Source organism: Triplophysa rosa, linkage group LG24, assembly GCF_024868665.1.
Source record: "Triplophysa rosa linkage group LG24, Trosa_1v2, whole genome shotgun sequence".
Classification (NCBI taxonomy): Eukaryota; Metazoa; Chordata; class Actinopteri; order Cypriniformes; family Nemacheilidae; genus Triplophysa; species Triplophysa rosa.
The window spans coordinates 6885186-6909676 of record NC_079913.1 but is presented as its reverse complement, the minus strand read 5'-3'; the positions used below and the strand labels follow the sequence as shown (position 1 = coordinate 6909676).

The 24491-nt window shown below is 38.5% G+C and overlaps 3 protein-coding genes across 4 annotated transcripts; 1 reads left to right on the top strand and 2 right to left on the bottom strand.

Annotated features, from left to right (window-relative positions):
* The first annotated feature begins 594 nt into the window (after positions 1-594).
* klhdc10 (kelch domain containing 10) lies at positions 595-7924 on the top strand. 2 transcript variants are annotated; one of them, XM_057324697.1, is made up of 10 exons: positions 595-873; positions 3032-3124; positions 4002-4223; positions 4435-4589; positions 4675-4823; positions 5058-5142; positions 5293-5359; positions 5470-5517; positions 5598-5737; positions 5817-7924. In XM_057324697.1, the coding sequence occupies exons 1-10, from the start codon at positions 765-767 to the stop codon at positions 6024-6026; spliced, it is 1278 nt and encodes a 425-aa protein (XP_057180680.1). In that variant the 5' UTR covers positions 595-764; the 3' UTR covers positions 6027-7924. The 2 variants fall into 2 exon arrangements, with proteins under 2 accessions (XP_057180680.1, XP_057180681.1); XM_057324698.1 differs by lacking the exon at positions 3032-3124.
* A 55-nt stretch (positions 7925-7979) lies between these two features.
* On the bottom strand, positions 7980-15511 carry cax1 (cation/H+ exchanger protein 1). The gene is given in 20 exon segments (XM_057324696.1): positions 7980-8247; positions 8702-8810; positions 8897-8975; positions 9067-9161; positions 9314-9459; positions 9553-9671; positions 9756-9793; positions 9884-10002; positions 10123-10222; positions 10353-10536; positions 11129-11270; positions 11388-11487; positions 11986-12171; positions 12627-12809; positions 13024-13085; positions 13199-13315; positions 13554-13662; positions 13784-13896; positions 14170-14325; positions 15405-15511. Coding segments are annotated over 20 exon segments (2334 nt in total). The 5' UTR covers positions 15508-15511; the 3' UTR covers positions 7980-8173.
* A 353-nt stretch (positions 15512-15864) lies between these two features.
* On the bottom strand, positions 15865-24303 carry smo (smoothened, frizzled class receptor). The gene is made up of 12 exons (XM_057324846.1): positions 23466-24303; positions 22733-22941; positions 22430-22639; positions 21755-21927; positions 21357-21576; positions 21146-21269; positions 20964-21056; positions 20570-20678; positions 20230-20415; positions 19988-20136; positions 19652-19786; positions 15865-19358 (listed from the first exon to the last, which is right to left on the bottom strand). Exons 1-12 carry the CDS (start codon positions 23728-23730, stop codon positions 18754-18756), a joined length of 2478 nt encoding a protein of 825 aa, XP_057180829.1. The 5' UTR covers positions 23731-24303; the 3' UTR covers positions 15865-18753.
* Positions 24304-24491: the final 188 nt, after the last annotated feature.

Here is a 24491-nt window from a genome sequence, read left to right as displayed (position 1 = left end):
AAATCAATGCAATAGCTGTTTCTACACATCCAATCAATTCGCGGTGAAAAACGCAAGCCACGCCCACCATCTGCTTTGAAAATCCTTTTCACTCGGAACTTCCGGTTGACGGGGACTTTAATTTTTGAGCAGAAATTACTTGGTTTCAAAAGAATGTCTCACATAATGGATTTTAAACATCAGGGAATTTTGCAGTGCAGCCTGAACTGTCATATTGACATTACTGACTTTGAAGTGTGTATCGTGAAAATATTTTAAATTGCACAACTCAACTGTTTTCTCAGATATGTCTATCAGGACAAAAGGATTAGGGTACATTTTAGAAGTACAACTTTATTTTAGATTCCTTTAAAGAAATTACACATCATGATATGACTGTTTTTAAATTTAATTTGAGGATAGATCTTGAAGTTTTTCATCCAAATGAATAAAATACACACAAAGACAACAATCAACACACATCAACAATAAATATTATGTTAGGCTCCAATCTTGATTAGTTTTGAATTTTAAAAACTTTTATTTTGAAATGCGTAAACCACGTCTAATTATGGCTTATTATTTTCATAGCTTGTGTTTTTTTTGTGGCCATCTTGAAGGTTTTCATCGGCGTTTCTGCCTTCACATCAATTTCAGAGGCGACCCGGTCAGATCCATCTGTTCATTTTAAACGGCTGTTTTTGGGGAGAATGGGTTGAGTTATGCCCTGTTTTACGACTCTGTCAGTGGAAGGAAGCCCTGTTGATTCTGAGTGCGTATAGTGGATGCAGCGCGTGGTTTTTGGAGAGATGTCTGCCGCAGAAGCAGTGCACAGCCCGGACAGACTCAATCAGTTTGAGAGGCTGACTGGAAGGCCCCCGCTAAGAGCTGCAGGTCAGTGGAGACTCGGCAAAAGACCCAACTTTTAAAATTAAAATAACAGTACTTCTTGATATGTTTATTTAGTCTTATTGATGTATGTAGTGATATTTTGCACGGTTACATCGTTATTTCCATCTCTCGCGCTGTTAGCATCTAGCGTTAGCCGTGTAGCCAAATTGCTAGTCGTTTGCTAACAAACTTTACAAGTTTACGTATATTTAGTATTTTTTTCTGTCATATTGTCTAAGTGTAAGTGTTGTAGGCATTCAGGCATTAAACACTGTTATTGTAACGTTACCGATCTGGACAACTTAAAAGGCATGTCACCACTAGCTGTCAAACTTAATTAACTGTATATTNTACGTATATTTAGTATTTTTTTCTGTCATATTGTCTAAGTGTAAGTGTTGTAGGCATTCAGGCATTAAACACTGTTATTGTAACGTTACCGATCTGGACAACTTAAAAGGCATGTCACCACTAGCTGTCAAACTTAATTAACTGTATATTGAATAATATTTATCAATATAGTATTCATTTTTGTGTTTAATGTTTGCCTTATTGTTATTTGTATGACTAAATATGAAGAGTTTATTTCCAAAAAGAGATAACGTGTTAGTTTGCTGTAGTTATTATGGCTTAAATCAAAACAAATCAACTGCAGTTTGATTGATATTAATTGGAATGCACAATAAAAAACATGATTTTTGCCTAATTAAAAAAACGCAGTTATCTCTTTTTGGAAATAAACTCTTCATATTTTGCCATATTGCCAGGTGAGCGTGTTTTGCTAAAAATGAACGTTTGTGTGTAGACGTATCAAAATCAAGATTTATGGTCAGAAAATGTAAATTCCTCAACCGTTTCAGAAGAATGCCAATGTAATTCTCCAAAGAAACATTTAAATGTTGATGGTGTTCTGTGCAATTTATCGTGTTCTTGGACATAAAATGTTATTATTTGTTCAAACTCAAAATCAACAGAAGTGTTTGCGGTCATCTTGTGTATGTTGGATGTTCTAATAAAGTTCTAATAAAGTTCAAAGACAAATTAATTGCATAAGGTTTTTAGGGATAGCAGAGTTCTTTTTTAAAGGTTTTGGCCAAATGACTAGAAATGCATACCATCTTTAAAATGTATGTGACAAGAAAATTACATTATAGTTTATAGTTCAGAAATGTATTTTACTTGCCAGTTTTGATTGACTTTATGGGTCACAACATGGGTAAAAAATATTGTCTGTTTCTGCCACACATGCACTTCTGTGAAAAATCTTTAAACTGATGTACATCTGTCGCATTGATGCACACCACCAGCTCTAGATACTTGTATCGTCCTATATATACATGTTATATGATCTACTGGGTTTCGTGCAAACGCATAATGTGCATTTCTCATGCAAACTTCTAAATGCCACATCCTTGGCTAACTACTACTATTTTACCTGTTCTAAATAGGAGGAGCCAACTGTTTTTTTAAATCCATTGTAAACCGTTTCAACAGAGCCCTAGCAAGATGTTTTGCATAATCTAAGTGGCTCATGTGCAACCATGTGACTTGTTTATCATTTGGCACAGTGGTCAAATCTGCTGTTATGGCATTAGATTGTTTGTTATTGTTTATCATGACAGCTTTTAATAGCATTGATAAGTAACAACATCAGCTAGCTTTGTCTTTGCTCCTCTGTTTGGTTTTGTATCAAATGCATGTTTGTTTTCTTTTGATTGTATGGAAATGCCCAAAATCACAAGCGGTCATCTAGATTGTTGTTCGTGAATGAGTGGTATTGCCAAAAGCTATAGCTGTTTCACTTTGAGATAATCCATGTTGATCTGGTGCAGATTACGGCTTTAATGTGATTTTTTTTTTTTTGCCCCACCCACTTTCATTGTGATTTTTGCCCCTCCCCCTTTCATTGTTATTTTTTAAAGGAATGTTTTCTGAGGCTGTTTGTTGAAAACTGTGGGCTATGTTGCAATAGAGCTATTAGAGCCACGGTGGCTCCGTACATTACCTTTAATTTTTTCCCAAAATCCGTTTGCCCCATTGAATAGCATCAGTCATGGTCAGAATGTTTGTCCAGTATGTGTCTTGTTTATTTCTTTTATTTTGCCATTGTCCTTTTGTTGTTGTTATTTTGTTTGTCTGACTGCGGTAATTGTGGTAACAGGCTCTAAGAAGAGAGTTTGCTGGCTACAAGCTCGAAGAATCCTGAGCCAACCCTGCCCCAGTCTACGGATCCCTAACAGGTTTTTAAGAGAAGGTGGGTAATAGGCTTTAACTGAACCTTAAAAAAAAAGAACCCACAAATCTAGAACCCCAAATATGTGGGGGCAAATTTGACATTGCACGCCTCCCCCATGCTGCTGTTCCACCACCCTCTCTTCAAAACTCCTTTTCTTCACTGTGGTGCGAAATCACCACTCTTTCTCCCGGGCTCTTTCTGCTAAGCTTTCATTGTGGCAAAGCTGGGGCAGGATGGCCAACGTTTTCATCCGGTTGTGAGTGAAGAATGTCTTTCGGTTGCTTTTATTTCATTTATTTGTGTCTCAGTTTTTTTTCTGTTCCCTCCCATCCTTGTTAGATCACCCTTCAATGTTTCCACTCAGGTGTATCATCTGGGTTTCAAGTCAAATTCAGTGGCAGGATATTTGCAAACGGTGAGGCTGCTCGCTCGCACGTGCCTTGAGAATATTTTGAGTTGAACGCGCCGGTCAGGATTGGTCACTTGAACAGACTGACCGGTTTGGGGTGTTTTTTAGGCAAAGCTGGAAAGATTTTTATCAAGCACAAAGTAAAGCATTTGTTGGGTACAAAAGTCTTCTGCTGTCTTGTGTAGTTTCAGCGTGAGCTAATGATGTAGTTTCTATTTATTTTACAGGTGAGTGATGAAGAACCAACTCAAAAGGGCCTTTATAGAACCGTCCTGTGAATACATAAATGTTAATAAGAAATCATTGTATCGGGTTGCCAGATTTTTCCAGCAGCAGTTGGATTAAATCTAATTTGAAAACGATTTTTTTCCCCTCTACCTTTCAAAAGATTAGCTAGTCCTGTAAGGATTTCCCCTCCTAACCACTAACTGAGGTCTTCAGCTGTGTGTTGTCTCATCATCAATAGGCTGCTGTCTGTCTCTGTAGGTCACAGAGCGCCTCCGGCCCGGAGCGGCCATCGCTGCGTAGCTGACAACACCAACCTTTATGTGTTTGGAGGCTACAACCCTGACTACGACGAATCGGGAGGTTCAGAGAATGAAGATTACCCGCTGTTCAGAGAGCTGTGGAGGTTCCACTTTGCCACTGGGACGTGGCAACAGATTCGCACAGAGGGGTTCATGCCCACCGAACTGGCTTCCATGTCAGGTAAATGTCGGAATGTTTTGGTGAGAAGAGAGCTCAAAAAGTCTCATGTTTTATTATTTTTAATACTTTACAATTTCTCCAAAAGCATTTTTTTATTATGTCACATGTGCATACAGTATGTGACACCTTTTTGATGATGGAAGTATTTTAAAGCCACACAGCTGTTTCCAGCAAGAAACTCTCGTAACCATCTTCTGCATACATCACACAGCTGTTTTGCATGGAAACAACCTGCTCGTGTTTGGTGGGACTGGAATCCCGTTCGGTGAAAACAACGGAAACGATGTTCACGTATGCAACGTTAAATACAAACGATGGTCTCTGCTCAACTGCAGGGGCAAGAAACCTAATCGAATATATGGACAGGTTGATTGCTTTAACATATGGAATATTTTATTGATAATAATATCAATCAAACATACTAACATATTCCTGTTTTTGTGATCTTCAGGCCATGGCCATCATCAATGGCTTCTTGTACGTATTTGGAGGTACAACAGGCTACATTTATAGCACCGATCTCCACAGATTGGATCTGACGACACGCGAGTGGATTCATCTAAAACCTAACAATCCTCCGGATGATCTGCCTGAGGAGCGGTGAGTGACCTATGACAAGTAACCATAAAGGTTGAATGATAGGAAAGAAGATATATAGCTACCAAACTACACAGCTGTCTATAAGAAAACTGTATCGGTATTGCGCTTTTATTTATTTGCTTCTGTAGTTGTTACTTGACGAAATCAATGCGATGTGAAATATATTTTGTTATTGTTGCACTCCAGCACTTTTTGGCTGATGTGGTAAATATATGCTGTATGTGTTTCTTATAGATATAGACATGAAATAGCTCATGATGGGCAGAGGATATATATTCTTGGTGGTGGAACGTCCTGGACTTCATACCCATTAGACAAGGTACAAATCATCCATGTGTTACCAATTTAGGCAGTGTTTACTTAAATACACAGTAAACGTCCTCGTGGTAATGTAGGCAGGTGGGACTGATTTTGTTGGTTCATATTGTTCTTCCTCTTTCATTGTAATCACTCCGTTTCAACTGCTCAGATACACGCGTATAACCTCGAAACAAATTCCTGGGAGGAAATCACGACGAAACCTCATGATAGAATAGGTAACAAAATGATCAACTTTTTAACTTTAATTATTTAATTTAATTAATTATCTAATGGATGGGAAAACGTGCTTTGCATTAAGCTGTTATTGTGTGCGGTTTTCTTTCAGGATACCCCGCCCCTCGGCGATGTCATAGTTGTGTGCAGATTAAAAATGGTAAGTAGTTATTGTTGAATAGGATGCTCACGTGGATAATCCAGTTTTTGTGATCGCAGTTTATTGTTTCTTTGCTACAGATGTATTTATATGTGGAGGTTATAATGGTGAACTAATACTGGATGACCTGTGGAAGATCAACCTGCAGACGTTCCAGTGGAGTAAACTACCTGCAGTGATGCCTGAACCTGCGTACTTCCACTGTGCTGCTGTTACCCCGGTGAGTTCACACGGCAACCAACCCAATTTGGGATTTCATTTTTACTCTGCATTTCAAAACCTTCCCTTTTTGATCTCAGGCTGGCTGCATGTACATTCACGGCGGAGTGGTGAACATCCACGAGAATAAACGGACTGGTTCCTTGTTTAAGATCTGGTTGGTGGTGCCTAGCCTGCTGGAGCTGTGTTGGGAGCGTCTGCTCAAAGCCTTCCCACACCTGGCCCAACTTACCCCGATACAGCTGCTAAACTTGGGCCTTACCCAGGAACTCATTGAACGCTTGAAATGAAGACGAGAGGATGCGAGAGACAGATTGTGTACGAACCGTTCGTGTACCTTTTTATTATTTTCAAGCTGATCACAGGAAGAACGACGACGCTTGAGCCAACGCACGGACAGAGAGAACACGACCCCATCCTACTTCTGCAGGTGTCCTAAAACAGCCCGCCTTAAAACCAAAAACTATAGGATGCCTTTTGAGTTGTTTTGTTTGTTTTGCGTATGCACCTTTTAATTATTTGAAAAACAATCCAAAACATAAATTTATACAGTAGAGAGGAGGTTCTTCTCAAACACTATTGGTCAGTGACCTGAATTTGTTTCGTCTTGAGATTGTAATATTGTTATTTATTGGCCTTCGGTAGTTGTCTTGTTGTTTTTACTGATGTATCTTAATTCTGTTTCTTTCCTCTTCTGTCAAGGAATTATTTAAGTTTTATCAATCGCCACACTTATTTAATTGGCAGTGATGTAAGTTGTGGTAAATGAGTTTCAACTCTACAGTTCACTACTGACCGGACTTATGCAGAACTGTTGATGCCTGGGATCGGGTTTAAGGTTTTTACTTGTTGTAAGTCAGTGCTGAGCAAGTGTTAAAGGCTTGAATGTTTTAGCAAAATTGCAAACTGTTGATAACGAATGTTGGGTGTGAATGTTGAGTTGTCTCAGTTCTTCCTCAGATGCCACAGCTCAGATTTGCAGAAACATCTGCGTGTTAGGCACAACCACAGACCAAGTAATGTTTAAACAAAGCTGTACAAAGTCATAGCAAACTGTTTCCATGTTCTTGTCACCCAAGTTTTGTAAACCAATCCCTACATCACTGTGAACAAGGTGCTCCTTAATTTCCTTTTAATGCTTTTACTGAAATAAAATCTACTGTTTATTTTTCTGTAAACCGATCATCCCTCATCTAAATATTTGAATTATATTTGACGCTCAAGCCAACGGCAGACACTCATTTTAATTGATCTAGTGCCTTTCCAAGAAAGACCTGATAATGTGCTAAATTCAACACCAAGCCTTGCTAATCGCACTTTATTTTAATTCAAATTCTAGTCGTGGACACGCTGAATTTACAGTAACGATGAAAAAGAAATGTGCACATTTATAGCTTTCTAGCACTTGATAAATATATTCTAAATAATAAACAACGAACAAAAATTTTTCAAAATGCCATGCCTGCTCAGCACAATGCTAATAATACTGCAAATCTTTTGGGCCTTGTGTATATCTGTAGTTTAAAGGAAAAAACATAATTTAGCAATAATGTAGCCGAACATCTTTTTACTACGCTGACCTGTCAAAGCTCTGTATTTAAAACATCACTGGTTTAAACGCCAAATAAAGCATCATGAATTCAGAGGTAATGCATTTTGCTATGTTGAATGACCTAATCCATTATTCACTTAAAACAATTGAAATATTCACATTTTGTAGCCGTTTAACTGCATTGTTAGACACCAGCAAATGATTGAGTTCATTGCTATTTTACACCCTACAAAACCGATACAGATAGACAGCTGTTTATTTGTCTTTCCAAGGTAGTCTTGCATTAGAGCAAGGTCACATCCATGCCCATAATACTACTCGCTGCCATTTTGTGCATGTCTGGATACCTGTTTGCATGGGTCAGGACTAAAGGTGCTTGTTATACAGGCAATGTGCAGACCATGGCAACTTTTGTTATTTCCAGAATCGTTTGAACCACGCAGTGGAATATTTCACATCGAGTTGTACTATATTTCTTTGTGTTTTTGGATGAGGGGGTCTCCCTGGACTGAAGTTACCCAGTTGTGCAGCAAATGTTCAAGGTACTCAGCAGGTACCTACAACTTGTGTTCCAGTTTTGTGTTTTATTGTTGGAAAGATTAATAAACTTGTTCAAACTGGTGGTTGTGTCTTTGGGGTTATCAAATATGTTTGTACACACACAATGTCAAGAAAGGATAATGAAAACAATACAATTTTTTATTAGTATACATTGCTACATCAATTTTTTTACGCAAGTAAAATATTTTTATCCATATTTTTTCTTAGCTCTTAAATGTAAGCCTGGTAACACTGGAGCTCTGACATTTAATTTGCTGGAAAAACAATGTTATAAGACAAACATACGAACTACAGATATTTCAACAATAAAACTGCAAATATTTCTTAGCAGCCGAGTGGAGCAGGTGCAAAAAAGTACAAGGCCAGGAGAATGAGGTAAACAACTACCAGAGCTGTGCCTGTACAGGAACAAAAAACAGTTTAGGTTAAGTTGACACAAATGACAGTATATCATTTTATGTAATGTAAAAATATCTCCCAAGCATACGCCGTACTGAATAATACAAACAATAAACCAAACACAAAAACAATGCACAATAAACAAAACGGGTATACATTAAAGGGAAAAAAGATCACAATATCGTGACAAAATAAAAATTAATTATACTTTTGGTAAAATTCATCATCAATTTTGTGTTTCGTAATGTATTTGGTCAACAAATAACACTCAAAACACGTTTGTAATGAGGAACAGAGACGGTTTGTAACCACTGCGATTGTTAAAGCAAAATTTGAGATTTGAAATTGGTGCTGCAGAATAGTATTGATAATTGTGGTTTTAAAAATCAGAGTTATACCAATATATTGTGACACCTGTAATAGCTATATTATATATACACTAATAACACGTACCCTGGAAGTAGTCCGACTTTCCATCCATAAATATGTAGTTGACCAGGATAACGCTGAAGATGCTCGCCCACAAGTGTAAATCACTGAATAAAAGAACAAATCCAACATCCTGCCAAAGACAAAAAACCTGATATAATGCATATTCTTTACCACGCTGCAAATGTATAAAACAGCCAACCTTTGAGTTTCACTTACATAAAATGCATTGAACAAGATCAATAATGGTATTTGCAGCATGCACACTTGCACTGCTATACAGCTTCCCACTTCCAAACTAGATGACAAAAATAATTACATTACATTACAGACACATCCATATTGCATTTTAAATACAGCACTTTATTTTAACACTAAATAGTTTCAACCTGAGACTGATGTTGTTCTGAAGAGCAAATTGGACTCCATTGACAATCTCAGGGAGCTCAGGAACCATGGCTAACACAGTAACTCCTATGAAATACTGCAACAACATAGCACAACACAGTAAGACTGTACCTACAATGTCATACTAAAAAAATTGCATTTAAAGTGTTATACAGAGATCAAATTGTGCATAAACGTAATACAGGGTTTAGGATGGTACACATGTGCGCACGTAATATGAGTATGTACCTGTGAGACACTGGAGTTAGAAATGATGGGTCTGATGTTCTCGGTGCAGAGATCCGCGCAAGCTGCCATCATGAGGGTAGCCAGTATGAGCACCACCAGAGCTCTCAGTCTAGACCAATGGACCACTGCACCATGGTCACTTAAAACTGACACATCGAGATTAAGAATTAGAAATAAAATCCCGAAGCATAAAGCATGAATGTGTCACACAGTCCTCCACCACCCTGGCAAACACACACCTTGACTGTGACCGTCGCTGATGTGGATGTCATAAATGTGCGAATGAGTTTTCAAGGTGAAGATGAGACCGATGAGATACGCCGCAGGTAACAGGACAGATATGGTGTACACTAAAGGCCTGAAAACACAATTTTTGGTGTAATTAAGCAAATTATATACTTAAAACTTTTAAACCTGTTTTAGAATGGGTTTCAACACTTACTCAATGTGGCTCAAAAATAGAGGTCGATTGTTTTCGCTCTGTAGGACAAGTTGTAGAAAAGTACAATTTAATTTTTGTGATTTGCATCCTACCATTGAGCCTTAAAACTTATCAACATTTCAACATACCAGGTCATAGTGTCAATTGTTGCATATGAAGGGTTTTGAGGAGTTATTAGGAGAGTTGTTGCAGCCTTCACATATAAAGTTTCCATAAGCTTTTGAAAACAGCGTGGGGGCAAAAACACCTGTGATCGGACATAGAGATCAAACACAATCCCAACTCAACCTCTGCCTCTTCAAAGGTACTAGAAAGGGAAAAATATGCATTTTCATGAATTATTTCAAATGTTTGCATTATTTCTTACCTCCCACAGATATGAAGAGCAAGGCAGAGCTGACGCCGGCCGATCTGCTGTTGAACCTCTGCTCTCTATGCTTAAAGCCCCCAATGATCATACAGATCCCCTATAGAACGCTCACCAAACATGGGCAAAACAAACAGAGAACATAACCAAAATTAGCCTTCATTTGTAACGTCCAATGTTTGTGGCTTTATCACACATGCAAAGTATAGTATACAAACTTCTGTTCTCACAGGTACGAAAAGGATGCAGCCCAGCAGCGTGCCGGTGAGGGCGGATTTCACAACCTCTGCGTAGCATCTGCTGCCTGCGCGGTGGCCCTGAAGCAAAGCTGTGATGTAGAAGGCCATTTCTGTGATGGAGCCGAACGTGGCGTTCACAACTGCTCCCACCGCTAAGTTACTCTGTGCTGAAATACTACAGATGTATTCGCAGTATACCATTAGAACAGTGTTTCCAATAGCAAGGCATTCTTTAAAATTGATTACAAAAGACAAAATGACCAATGAAAATCTAAAAGTATTCTCTACTAAAAGTGATGCGTTTGCCTGTCAAGGCCCAAGAGAAAATCAACAAAATATTAATAACAGATTAAATCTGTTGTGGTCAATGGAGCTTTTTGCTTATGCATTTTTTGTTTTGTATATTAAAATAAAAACTATTCCCCGATATGTTGTAGTTTGTCTTTTTTAATGTGTTTTTTAAATAAATACCTTATCCAAGTTGAATTTTCTAGAACCTCTGCACTGTAAAAAATTATTTGTTGCTTTTTGTTGGAATGAATTTTGAGTTCATTCAACTTAAAAATATTAGTTAACGCAATGAATTTGATGCAAACTTGTTATAATCTCTATAAAATGTAACTTTTTTTATTTGTTGAACCAAAAAAAAATTTCACAGTGTGGGAACATTTAAAGGCAAATTTTGCACAAATTTGCCATCCAGAAATCCTGTTTGACCATTATACTGTATATTCCTTATAAACATGGATTTTCCATTGAATTTTTACCTTGCTATTCCCATTCCAATGAAGTACGACAGCGGGATAATAGAGGTCACAGATGTGGCAAACTTTGCTTCAGAGCTCACATAATAATGCTCTCTGTCCACATAACCGTTCACCAGAGTGATGATAACCAAGGGCAGCAGGTCTGAATGAAAGCTTTTAAAGAGTTTAACAGATCCTAAGAGAACACTCATGCTTACAGATGCACAAATCCTTTATTAGATTACAAAGGGTTTAAAACAGGACCAATTTTAAAGGATACTGACAGCAAACACATTGATTCCTTCCACAGTGTATTTGTAGTAATACCAGTTGAAAGCATGATAACAGCACAGCAGAACTTTGGTCTCACAGCCGTGTGGCTAAAAACAAGCAGTAGATCAAACATACAGTTAAAGTCCCTGTGAACCGGAAGTTGCGATCGTTTTTACTTCTGTATTTTGACGCATTTCCGAGTGAAATGGAATTTCAAATGAGAAAATAGCAGGCGTGGCTTTTGTCTTTCTCTGCGATTTGATTGGATGTATAAAAACATCCGTTGCATTTTGAAATTGAACTGGCAGCAGTCTGACAGCTGAAGGGGAGGAGTTAACGGATGCTCTTGCACAAGCTGTCTAACACGTCATTTTAGATGGATAGTCATTACAGGAAGGAAGTGCATTTTCAGATTTTAACTAAAGATTATTTGGGCACATGTATTTTAAAAAGAGAATGTTACAATAAACGCTGCAATATTTAATGAAAAAATAGGCATTGTAATTTTTTATTTCACTGGGACTTTAAGCTTGATAACTTTACATATAATGTAAAAGCCAGACTGAATGTGTCAGATAACAGAAAATGAAAGATGCCATGCTTACCTTTTTCACCGTGTGAATTTTGACCTCTTCGGGTGGCATGAGCAGGATGGTGCTCAAGGTCCTAGCATTCATCTTTGCCACAGGGATGGTAAAAACGATCATCCAGGAGATGAAGATGGCCAGGCAATGAACCACAGCCAGCAGGGGGTATCCCAGCACCAACCAAACGTAAGTGCTCAGCCGACACTATGGAATTAGAACATTTTTAGACATGTCAATGTCAGTGGCCATACCTCAGGTCATTTAAAGTCCCAGTGAAATTAAAAATTACAATGGCTATTTTTTCATGAAATATTGCAGCGCTTATTGTAAATAGTTTATCAATGCGAGTCATTCTCTTTTTAAAAATCGTGTGCCCTCAAAATGATCGCAACTTCTGGTTCACGGAAGCTTATAGTCAAATGTGTTCCAGCCGTATACATTTAATTATAGTAACATTCAACTTCAGATCTTTATGAACATTTTTTAGTGAATAGGGTGCATATTTACACACTTATCCAAACTTACTCTGTTAAACTTGTGACTTACAGTTTAGTTGTTACAAGAAAAGTTCCCAGTTAAAGAAAGTTCACCCCAAAATTTAGATTTCACCTAAAAATCCTAAGTGTCTTTAAACATCTGAATGTAAATGTCAGTCTTACCCAGTAACGTCTCTGTTTGGTGGGAGGAGCAATGACAGGCATTTCTGTGGTGACGGCAGGAGCGGAGCGCAGCAGAGGCGTAGACTCCTTCTCCTCCAAAGACTCCTTAACCTCATCCACCTCCTCCGGAATGGCCTCGCAATGTGGAAATTTCATACAACATTTCCTCACCGAGCTGTTGCTCTGAAAGAGGTATTTGAGACCATCAAAGGAGAGATGTCACGTTTAGGTTTAAGCTTCTGTGAAATTGGATTCATGGTTGCTGAAATCAGTTATCACATGGCGATTCAGAATGAATGGCGTATTTTATAAACTAGGCTGTCTTTGATGAATCAGTCCTCAGTCACTGAAATGCTCAAATGAATGCTTCAACAATGTGATTTCTTGCATTTCTTACCTTTTTCAATGCTTTTCCAAAGGGCCATAAAAAATAACCTGACAGCTGCAAACATAGTTTTCCTTTCACAAAGCAAGACAGAACAGATTCTGGAAATGCTACAGCATCATAGTAAAAATTGAAATGAGCTAATAATGAAAACAATGGCAAAAAAATGTGAATATATCAAACATACCATATGGGATTCCAGCAATGGAGCAGAACATTAACAGACTAACCAAGAAGTACAATAAAGAGATCCACCAGCCAAACAGTAAAACATACACTACATTCCCAATAGTGACCAGTGAACCTGAGCAAGAGAAGCACATACTGCATATGAGAAGTACACAAAATACAGTCCTTCTTATAAACAGACTAAATTGACTCCTAGATGTATTTATTTGTTCATCTTACACTCATAAAGTGTCCAACCTAAACAATTTATTGGTATTCCAATTTGTTTTACATTCAAACATCATGTGCGACTTAAATGTCAAAATATTTTTCGGATTGATTGTTTTTGATTTTCTGGTTGGTTTGTTTCTCACCTGAATGATGTTTGATATAGTTGAGCTCAGAATAAAGCTCCTTAACCACATCCGATCTGTCCTCGATGGGCCGCTCGGTCACGTGACTTTTCCATTTCCTGAAACCAAACTGTCATGCAAACGACCAAATGATTTATTTTCCAACTACTCCAAGAATTATTACAAACATTACAGCAGCCCAGACAGTTAATGCAGGGTGGAATATTTAAGGAGCAGTCACATTCACACACCCTGTAGTTGTTGGCGAGTTTATGCGCCTCCACCTCGTTTTCCGCTCGGATGGTGGTCCTGATACTCGTCTCCTGCCAAACGTCATCCATGCACCGTGAATGCAGGGAATGCCCTGGAAAGAAGGATTATTAGTAAAGTTAATATATATAATATATTAAAAGACATTAAAATAATAAAATCAAGGCAAAAATTTCGAATTTTATGCACCCTGTAACAAATTAAAGTTACAATTATTTAAATATCTGTTCATATTAATAAAATTCAACCCAGCTAAATAAGACTGTTTATAGTTTAAAAAACAAACTTGTATTTTGCAATTGGTTAATTTCTGACGTTTTACATGGAAGTGCTCATCATCAGTGAATAGGCGATGATAACCACTCACTGTGGGCAGAGACACATTTCGGGGTGTAATGTCCTAAATACTGCGAGGTACAGGGAGAGGGGGTGTCAGGAATCTCATGGTAAGCACCAGCCACACATAGTCTGTCGCACTGGGAGCTATAGCGGCGACCTTTCAGCTCATGGTCCCAGAGGGGCTCTAAAGGTCATACAGAAAAAAAAACATATCATTGGATTTAGAGGTTTCTCATGGTCATCTGCAGACTTTGGTAGTCCCCGACCAGCCAGTGTGGAACTAACACAAGACTGCTGAGCGTCACATGAAAACTCCGTGTCTGATCACATTCTTTATGGCATAAAACTTTTTTAAGATACAAGAAACAGAGGTTATATATGAAATATGTACAACATTTCAACACAATAAGCCTTATTTAAGTTAAAATTCTATAACGTTTCTTACTAAAAATAAAACAAATTCTAATTTATAATAAATAAAACACAACAGACGATGTATCACATTTCAACACAAGAAGCCCAATGTACTTATTGACCTGTCCTGCGAATTTGAGATGGAAATCATTTCATGTTAAAATAAATGGAATGAAATTAATTGAAAGATCAGGTCTCATTGTGAGCCATTGTTATACCACAACCCAATATTATTGCATTGGCCATGAAAAATATTTATGTTTATATTTTGCAAAATGTTTATATTATTATGTTTATATTTTGTGAGGAGTGGCCAATGTTGAGACGACATAAATCAGAGACGGCTAAAAATAAATGTGAATATGTCTGAATAAACAAATATACAAACATGTTAACCCGTGTCTTTTGTGTTCACTGTACAAAAAAAACGGTTGTGTTGGTAGGGAAAGTTCATCAAAGAATGAAAATTCTGTCTTCATTTACAGGTTTGGAACACCCTGAGGATATGAGTAAATGATGACAGAATTTTCATTTTTGGGTAAACTATCCCTTTAAGTAACGTGAACAGGTGAAATAAATCAGTACAGGTGTACCAAATGACCTACAAAAAGTTCAGGAACAAACATCTCCAAAGTTACTAGTTACGATTTCCTCTTTTTTCAACGAACAATAAAATTACTAATATTACGTTTCGCATTACGTAAATTATACTTTCTATAGATTAGGTTGGTGCCAAAACGAACAAACAAACAATACAAAAAACAATCGCATAAAACTCAATGAATGCAGTGTCAATGAGCGGACAATGTGAGTAAAGGTGTGATATGTAATGTGAAATGTAAAACTCACCTGAACTCTCCGTGGACCGTCGCCTTCGACTGTCCACATCAGCGGACATCGTGTGTTTGGTGTGAGCCATCAGCCCTACTGCAGCCGCGCACTGCACTGCCATGCGTTGATCTCCACTGCCTGCGCGCGCCCACGATGGCGAGAACGCGCTGCGGTGTAGCTGGCAACTATAATGCCATTGTTCGATTTTTCCTTTCGCTACGGTTAGTATCGTTCATAATGGAGAGCCTAATTCATATAAATAAACAATAATATAATTTTAGATATTATTTCCAGTATTTTTGTTTTAATTCAATTAAACGATATAGGTTAATGTTTTTTGACAAAACGATATATCGAAAAAAACAGTACAGACACAATATGGTTTCCATGAAGAACAATACAATTCCCACTATAACCATTAAATCCACTGGACTTTCTGTGATCACTGGTTTGGGAATAAACAATAAAGACACAATGCAAAGATGTGTTTATTGTATAAACTAATTACAAAATATAACACTCTTTCAAAACACTGACAGCTATGAATTGATTAAAGGTCAAGACTCGGCTTTATACCTTTAGATCTGAATACATTTGTTAAAACCGGCATCATCTAGCATGGAGCACAGATGTACCATGTTTCTCTACACACAAACATATATACTGTACTCTTGGTGACATGAAATTAAATTCATGATAAAACTCCTTTTTAGGTGGCAAAGCCTTTTGGAAACTGAAAATAGCCCTGTAACGTTGTATCTTTTTTACTTAGTTTTAATACAATTATTAATTAAAGGTGTCAAAACTACAATATTTACATTGGAATGAGACTCTCTCTCTCACACACGCGCACACACACATGTCTGGTTTATTATCTCTGTGGGGACAGTCCATAGGCGTAATGAGTTGTATACTGTACAAACTGTATATTCTATCCCCTATCCCTAACCCTACCCCTAAACCTAAAGATCATAGAAAACTTTTTGCATTTTTAGATTTTTAAAAAATATTGTTCTGTTCAATTTATAAGCTGTTTTGCCCATGGGGACCTCAATTTTGGTCCCCACGGTGACACGAGTCCCCATTGAGTTGGTGTGCATTCAGGTTTAGGTCCCCACTGGGATATACAAACATGAACACACACATTTTTATGAGGAAACAAAAGCATCAGCAATGAGGGAAAATATCAACACAGTCAAACAGCACAAACACTTTCTTTAAACACTTCTGCAAAAAATACATTCTTGAAGGACAGCTTCAATTAGTCAATAACACGCTGCACCGCTGCAGTTTTTGTTAATACTGCCACTGATATTAACAAAAAGCTAAGCAAAACTGAGACAGAAAAAATAATAAAAGTGTAAATGAGCTTAACACCTCAACCCAAATGCACAAACAAAATTCCAAATGTGAAACTTGTAAAAATCACCCCATTGGGCGTGAAAAACAAATATATGTTATCTAAAGTATGTACAATATGAAATAACATAAAACAAAGAAAAACAAAGTACAAAAATAGTATTTTTAATAGCGATGTACAGTAATAAATGTAAATGGATTCAGCTACCATACAATCAACTCATATATTTTTTATGACAAAAACAATGCCCTTCATATTCTCTTCTTTGAATGAAAGAGGTGGACTTGTTTGTATTGCACCAGGCAATTTCTTTTAAGTAAAAATAATAGCTTTGAATAAACTCTTTTTCAACTAATGAAATTTGTCAAGTTCCCTTTCTTCAGCAGAAAACTGTGGCAACCTTTAAAACGGGCATGAACAGTTTCTTTTTTGTTCAGGTGGGTGGTTCGTCCATCTGCAATAAGCATGAGAAAGTCATGGTCTGTCCAGAGCTGTTGAAAAACAGAGTTACGACACTCGCATTGACGTCCGTTGGAAGAATGGTATGCGGAAGTAACTTGTGTCTTCTTGTTTTACATCTTGTTTGAATAATCATATTATCCAGTACGTCACGCATTTTTTAAGCTCCACTAAAAACAGCACTCAGTGTTCACAAATACTGTAGTCAAGCACACACATTCACAGTGCGGTTAGCAATTTAGTCGATCACGCTGTCTCTGTCAGCTCTGTGTCTGCTCTTAAATGGTGCGGCAGGGCACAGAGGTGCTCGCAGCGCAGAGCCGTTCGACTTTGTTTGAAACCATTTTAAAGAAAAGAGCACCTCAACTTAATCTAAAACATAAGCATCCCACACAATTTTGCTTTTGGTGGGCTACTTTTCTATTACAGTGTGCTTCTTGCTTGTATGCTGCACAGTTCACCGAACACCAGTGATGTGTTGTGTTTCTACTTGAATGATTCCATTTAAACAGTTTCCTTAAAGGGATAGTTTACTCAAAATATCATCATTTCTGGTCATTCAAATATAATTTATTCTAACATCGTTTACTAACCTTATGTTGCCGGAAACCTGTATATAACTCTTCTGTGAAACACAAAAGATGATATTTTGAGAAATGTCTCAATGGTTTTGTGGATCTCAATGGGGTTCAGTGTTAACATTGTTCTTAAACAAATCTTACAAATCTCTCAAAGGTTGACATGAGAATGAGTGAATGATGACAGGATTTGATGAGAAAATCTTTCCCATTCTCTATAAATAATATCATCAATGAATGTCCTGGTAACATGTAAGATGGAGCAAGTACAACATAAGACTATAGGATGCAAAATATCGCCTGCTTATCGTTATCATAAAATCCTAGAAAATATCTAGAAATCATTTTTTTTGCCAATATCGCCACACCCCCAAGTCAACGTAGTATTCCGTGTACACAATGTGCTAATATATTTACCAAAATGTATGCAAATATAGTTGCTGTTGTCTTTCCCGCTAAAACCCATTCAAGGTTGACAGCGCGGATTCGTTTGGAACTATTGAGCGCTCCATGAACCACGTGACGAAGCAGCGGCGAGATCAAAGTGTGTCTCAACTCTGTTTTTCAATGGCTCTGGGTCTGTCAGGTCAGCATAGGATGCAGCACCTATGTGTTTTTCTCCACACGAAGCACCAAACAGCAATGATGGCTCAACCAATGACTGGAGATTGGCTGCAGAATTTACACACTTTCCCTTTAAACCAAGATTAGGAACTGTGTGGCATTCTTTCATGAAGCACCATGACATACTGATGTCATAATAGTCACGCTAGCAAACTGGCACTCTGGAACAGCGTCGAAACACATATCAATGTGCTAAATGCATAAATGTCTGCATTTTAATCATGTCAGTTCAGAAATCCAAATCACTGGGCTGCATGACATCTTTAGGGGAGCCAGCATAGTTATAACCCATCATCTGCTCCATGTTTTTGTCTGTGAGCAAAAATGAGCACCAACTCCAAGTACTTTAAAAATCTGAGTCTGCATCCATTAGCTCGGCCTCCATAAGATTGGTTCTGGAGTGTATTGGAATACCCCTCCTGCCATCTCCTCGTGGCACAACATTAGTCCTGCCAGCATCCATTACAGAAGGCTCCTGCCCAAGGAAAACCCCATTAGGTTGCCACGACGATTGCTGGAAGCTACCCGAGTCATCCTGCATGCCGTTCCTAAGGGTCAGGGGATTGGCAATGGGAAGGCTGGAGGGTTTGTTGCATAGGTTGGAGGGATGGTATCCCAGTCCACCGTACCTCTCCTGGTACGGAAGAGGACAAGAAGGACGGAATTCAGGGAAGGCCCCTGGAAGCACATCTTGTTCTTCTTGCTGTTGTCTCTGCTGCTGCTCCCACAGGTTAGCCACCAGACTCCGGTGACCTGGCAGCTTCGGAAGACGCGGCACAGCGCTGGACCCAAACTCCCGTCTATGGTAGGTGGGATTTCTTTCATTCGCTAAGGGATCTGTTGGCTGCATTTCCTTTCTCCGCTTTTTCTTTTTCTTCTTTCTTTTAATCATTTCGGGAGATATTTCAGCTTCGACCATCCACAGCTTGTTTCTCTCCTCTGGGGGTGGAACTGTACAGAAATGCGTTTTATTAATATGTGATATTTTCATGCACTTAAAATATATTATTTCACTGTATTCCCAAATATTTTGGTTTGGTTCTATAAGGGAATTTATGGCAATGGCAATAATATCGAAACGCTATCCAGACATAAAAGTAACTTGTTTTTTTAACTTGATATTGCTTTCAGCTACCCATAAGAGTCACATCTTAAATTGCCAGAAATTTGCCAAAAAATGACAAAATTGCGTGCAGAATAATCTTCAAAACAACAATGGCTGTAAATGTGTGTGGAGTGCTAACCAGGTGTTCCGGTGGGCGTCACTGAGATGTCCTGCGGTAAGATTGCACCTCTTCTAGCCACCATCTTTGTTACATGTTGGGCCCATGCAGAAGACATTTCCATCGACGGCTCATTCAGGTCAAAGTTGATTCCGGCTGTTCGAAAGGGTTAAATAGTCAATAACTATAATCTCAAAATCTCTTTGATTTCATTTTACACACTGAAATATTTTACTGCCAGGCTTTACTAAAAACACTAAAAAAACATTTAAACTAATTTCCATAGATTCTCCAGGCCTGGAAATTGTGAAATTATGAGACATTTCCAAATTTGACCCTAGATGAGTAGATGCTTACCCACAGGCCCCTCATGAGAGACAGTGTGAATGCTAAAGGACAGCTCTTTCTCTGGATCCTTCTGCAGCTCTTTCCGCTTCGAGAACGCCTTGGCAATCATCTTACTCTTCTTGATGCGTTTGGGCTCGTCATCACTTCGTCCAATGATTCTTGGATGGAAGTAACATACTTGATGTTATGCTTAACTCATAATCACACACTTAAAATTACAATTACATCAGAAATATTTCTGTTGCTTATACCTGCACCAAGTGCGTTTCCAGATAAGGATGGTAGCTTTGGTCCAAACCCACGTGCTCATGACGATGCCTGTGCCGAACATGGAGAAGAGGTTGATCTTTTCTACAAGCAGACTGGGCCTGTTCTTGATGGCACACTCAGGGATCGGCTTGTTGGTCTGGTGAGCTATAGTGACATTAGCTTCACACCTGGATGGAAAATGTTACATTACAATCTTTGTTGCACTTTGAAGTATGACAACCAGAGAACAATGTAAGCTGGACAAAGTTAAAGTCAGAAAGAATTTTACTTTCTGACAAACACAGACATATTTTTTAGCAAATGGACAAGACAAAGACTCACAGGACATATTCCCTGAAGCTTTTTTCCCACTCAGCCTGATTGAAAAAGTCATAGAAATGGCAGCCAAACGTGATTAAAACAAAACCGAAGGCCAAGAATCCAAATATACCTGAAAACGTAAGAGAAAACAATCATTTCACAACCCCTAAATCAATGAACATAAACGTATAAAACCATAAAACTGTATATTCAGTAATGCCTATTAACATGTCCAAAGCTATTTTTGTCCTTTATTCCCAGCAATTAAACAACAATTGATATAATAAATCATTGCTGAACATATCAGAATATGTTGGCATACTGACCAGAATGACCTTTGTCTCATTTCAATGTAAATGGGCTTTATTTTTGTTTTATTTTAAAAAGATTAAAAATACAGGAAAACATAACTCACCAAGCCTCAGCATGGTCTCGTTGATTTTACTAGCGGCTTTTTCACTCAGTAGCCCAGGATGGTTACTCTTAATAGAGAACAACGTCATAACCCCTGAAAAAACAGCCTCGGTTCAATCCACACTGACAAATACATTGACGTAAATCTCTTCGTACCATTCAAATCCATCTGATCTCTTTTACCGCGTATTAGGAAATAGCCGCCAACGACGAGGACCACTCCGATGGGAGCCAAAACAAACCCGGCACGGTATCTATAGTTCTTATAGCCGACAAAGCAAATGCCACTAACCGAATCTCCATCCACCTGCAAAACATTTCACAGTCAAATATGGAGAAAATTGCAATTTCACAAAGGAAAATAACATGGCAAAACTGTCATTAGCTGTCTCACCTCTGCAATGGCCAGTATGGCTACAGTCAGTATGAAGGGAATGGACCATGTGACCAGGTGGAAATAGGATGTTTTTCCAGACAAGGGCTGATGAGTGGTACCCAGGGCTTTGAATGATGTGTGCCAGGCATAGGTGAGCATAACAAACCAAATGACCCCAGACATAAGAGAATAATACACAATGACGAATATAATCACACATGATAGCGTCTCGGTGGACCTGGAATAAAGATAAGCCATGGAAAACCTCATTAGTCATAAAAAGTCATCAAAAAAAGTCATAACCAATATGAATTCCTTATTAGTATTTGCATTTCTAAAATCCACATTTGTAAAATTCAGCGTTAACTGTAATCGGATCTTCTCCAAGGTGGATTTTCCATTGACTTCATACTTACGATGGCTCTCCAAGCCGCATGGTGTTGTCACTTTTGCACACAATCTCTTTGCGAGCTCCTTCCATAAACTGAGCGAGCCATCCAATACTACCGATGAAAAAACAAGCATTGACGTAAAAGAGGATGACAGCAGGGTAACGGTTGGAATTCTTCCAGTCGGCAAGAAATGTGGCCTGTGGGAAAATATGAATGGGAATGAGATGCAAAATTAAAAGCAAACCTGCACCTCATCTAAAAAGTACTGCGCACATCGTTGAGCTGTAATAAAAGTACGGTAATAAAACGTAAACCATCTTACGGCACTTCAATGAATCTGTTAGCCAATGCATACAAGTGTCACAACTGCTTATGAAATACTCAAGAGAGAAAATAAATTCTTTCACATTTGGAGATGAATTTACATGACTTTTCCATAAAATTTTCAGTAATTTTTGATTACATCTAAATAAAAAATTTGAGAGGGCATAACTAAAAAATAACTGTCACTATAGAAATTTCTGTGATTCACATTTTGTCAGCCCAGTTCCAAAAAGACATGACTTTTCTCTGTGTGCTCTTTTAATTGCGTACAGTCAGCCAATCAGATTACATCATGCCAGATAAAGGAAGTGTTTTTCCATTTTCTACGCAATATGCATCATACAGTCAGAAAATGGTCTGGGGGTGTTCACCTACCAGAGTAAAGAAGGTGCATAAGAGGGTGATGGATCCAAAGATAGCGATGTAGCTGTGCATGTCAGAGTGCTCCTCCTCTGTGAACAGGGGATTGTTACACTGGATCCCACAGCCCTCCACATCCTTGTACCAGCTGGCTTGGATATCAGTTTTGACCAAAGGAGCCTCACACTGTCCGGATGTATTGAACTTGATCTTCTGAACCTCATTCTGAAAGTCAAAGAGTCAATGGGGTCACACGATGATGAAACTGTATCCAAACAAAAACGAATACCCCTGTAACACTCATTTAGTTTTTCTTACCTGGCAACCCTTAGGAAATTTGTCCTTGAATTCACACTTGAGAAAGTTAGGCCAGCCTCTTTCCTGCTCAACAATACTGCACGGTGTGCGTGTAGATTGGCACAGGTGTTGGCTGGGCAGTTCGACCTTTCCGTTCTCGCACTTCGGCATGTACACGGCACACAGCAATGGCTGAATCACAGCCCAACAGCGAGGAGCGTTTCTCAGGCCTGGGCACAAGAAATTTTGAGAGAGTTGCAGAGGGGAACTCATATTGGCTGGTTGCTTATGATAATACCATACCGTGACAATTTTAGGTTATATGTATCTATGCTGCATTTAGTCTATGCTGTAAAAGACGTTGCTATTTTATTTTTTATATGTAGGCTATGGGAAATGGCCCTTTTAGAACAATACAGGGAACACCTGTAAATAGAGGTGTGAACCTTAGTGGAAAGGGATGAATTGGTCATTATTGGGTACTTGTGAAAATTAAGAACACCGTGACTTCCCATTATAACTGATGTTAAAATCATTTGCAAATTTTTTACCAGTATATCATATAAATATAAAATATATATTTTATGCAATGCAAAACAGAAAACAAACACACATTAAAAACACAAGTCCTTGTCAGGGAGTCTAATGCTAAGAATAACTACAAACATTTACACGTTGGTTCCAAATGATAACAGTTGTAAATAGCCTACCATTTAGTCTTTGAATTACATTTTAATTTCACATACATACTCACCAGACCACATGGCCAATTTCTCAAAGGCTTCCTCTTGAGTTTCTGAGTCTTCAGCCAGAACCAGAGACGTGTGCGAATAAGGCAAAGGTGAACCCAGACATGTGTTGTATTTTAGCACTTCGCAAGTTGTCGTTTTCTTACAATAGTCGTTGAATATCGTTTCATTTGTGTGTAAGATAACGGCCCGGGCGGCCATGAAGCTGGCTGCCCAGATCCAAAGCATCCTAAAGCCTCCAACAATGGGACATAGGCGATTGGAGGACATCTTGGAGGCGCAACAATGTAACAACGTTTCATCAAATGTTTCCAAAAAACTTTTTCCAATAGCGCGTAAGGCGCTGAAGGCTTTCAAACTAATACAAACTCGCCAAAGTGCGGATAATTCCTAGATTCTTCATCGAACCTTTCCTTTTCGTTCAAAGAAATTCCTTTTCGTCCTTGTCCCAAAGTTTTCTAGGCTTTCTTTCTGATGTTGAAAAGCCATTCATCGCACAAAACCTGCGCAGCAGTTGTTTAAAACGCGCTATTTACCTTTGCATTTTTCTACTCTAAAAAGTTAGAAGACATCCAAGAGAGCCTTCACCATCCCCCACTTTTCTGATGGAGAGAAAAAAATCTTGCCTTCCTTGAAAAGTCTGGGACTGTAACATGATCCCGGGACTGCGCGCTCCATCCCCCCTTGAGCGCGCCCCTGTCCCAAAGTTTACAGCAAAAGAGAAGCGAGAGAAATGTTGTCAAAACTCATCTGTTCATCAGACGGATCGGACGCGACTGACCTGAAATCCAGTCGCTAAATGTCTTTGACTCACCCAAGAATCCGTTTTTTCCTGGTTCTGGTATGCGCATGGAGGGGGTGCACGCACACACAAATAACAAAAACTTCAGCTCCTCACCCATCCCCCGCATATTGGGGCAAAACAACCCATGCCAGCCTACAATAAAACCATACATATTAAAGTGCTTCTCTCATTTCTGCCATTTCTGATGTCTAATTAGAAATTTCGAGCAGTCTTTTGATATAATTTT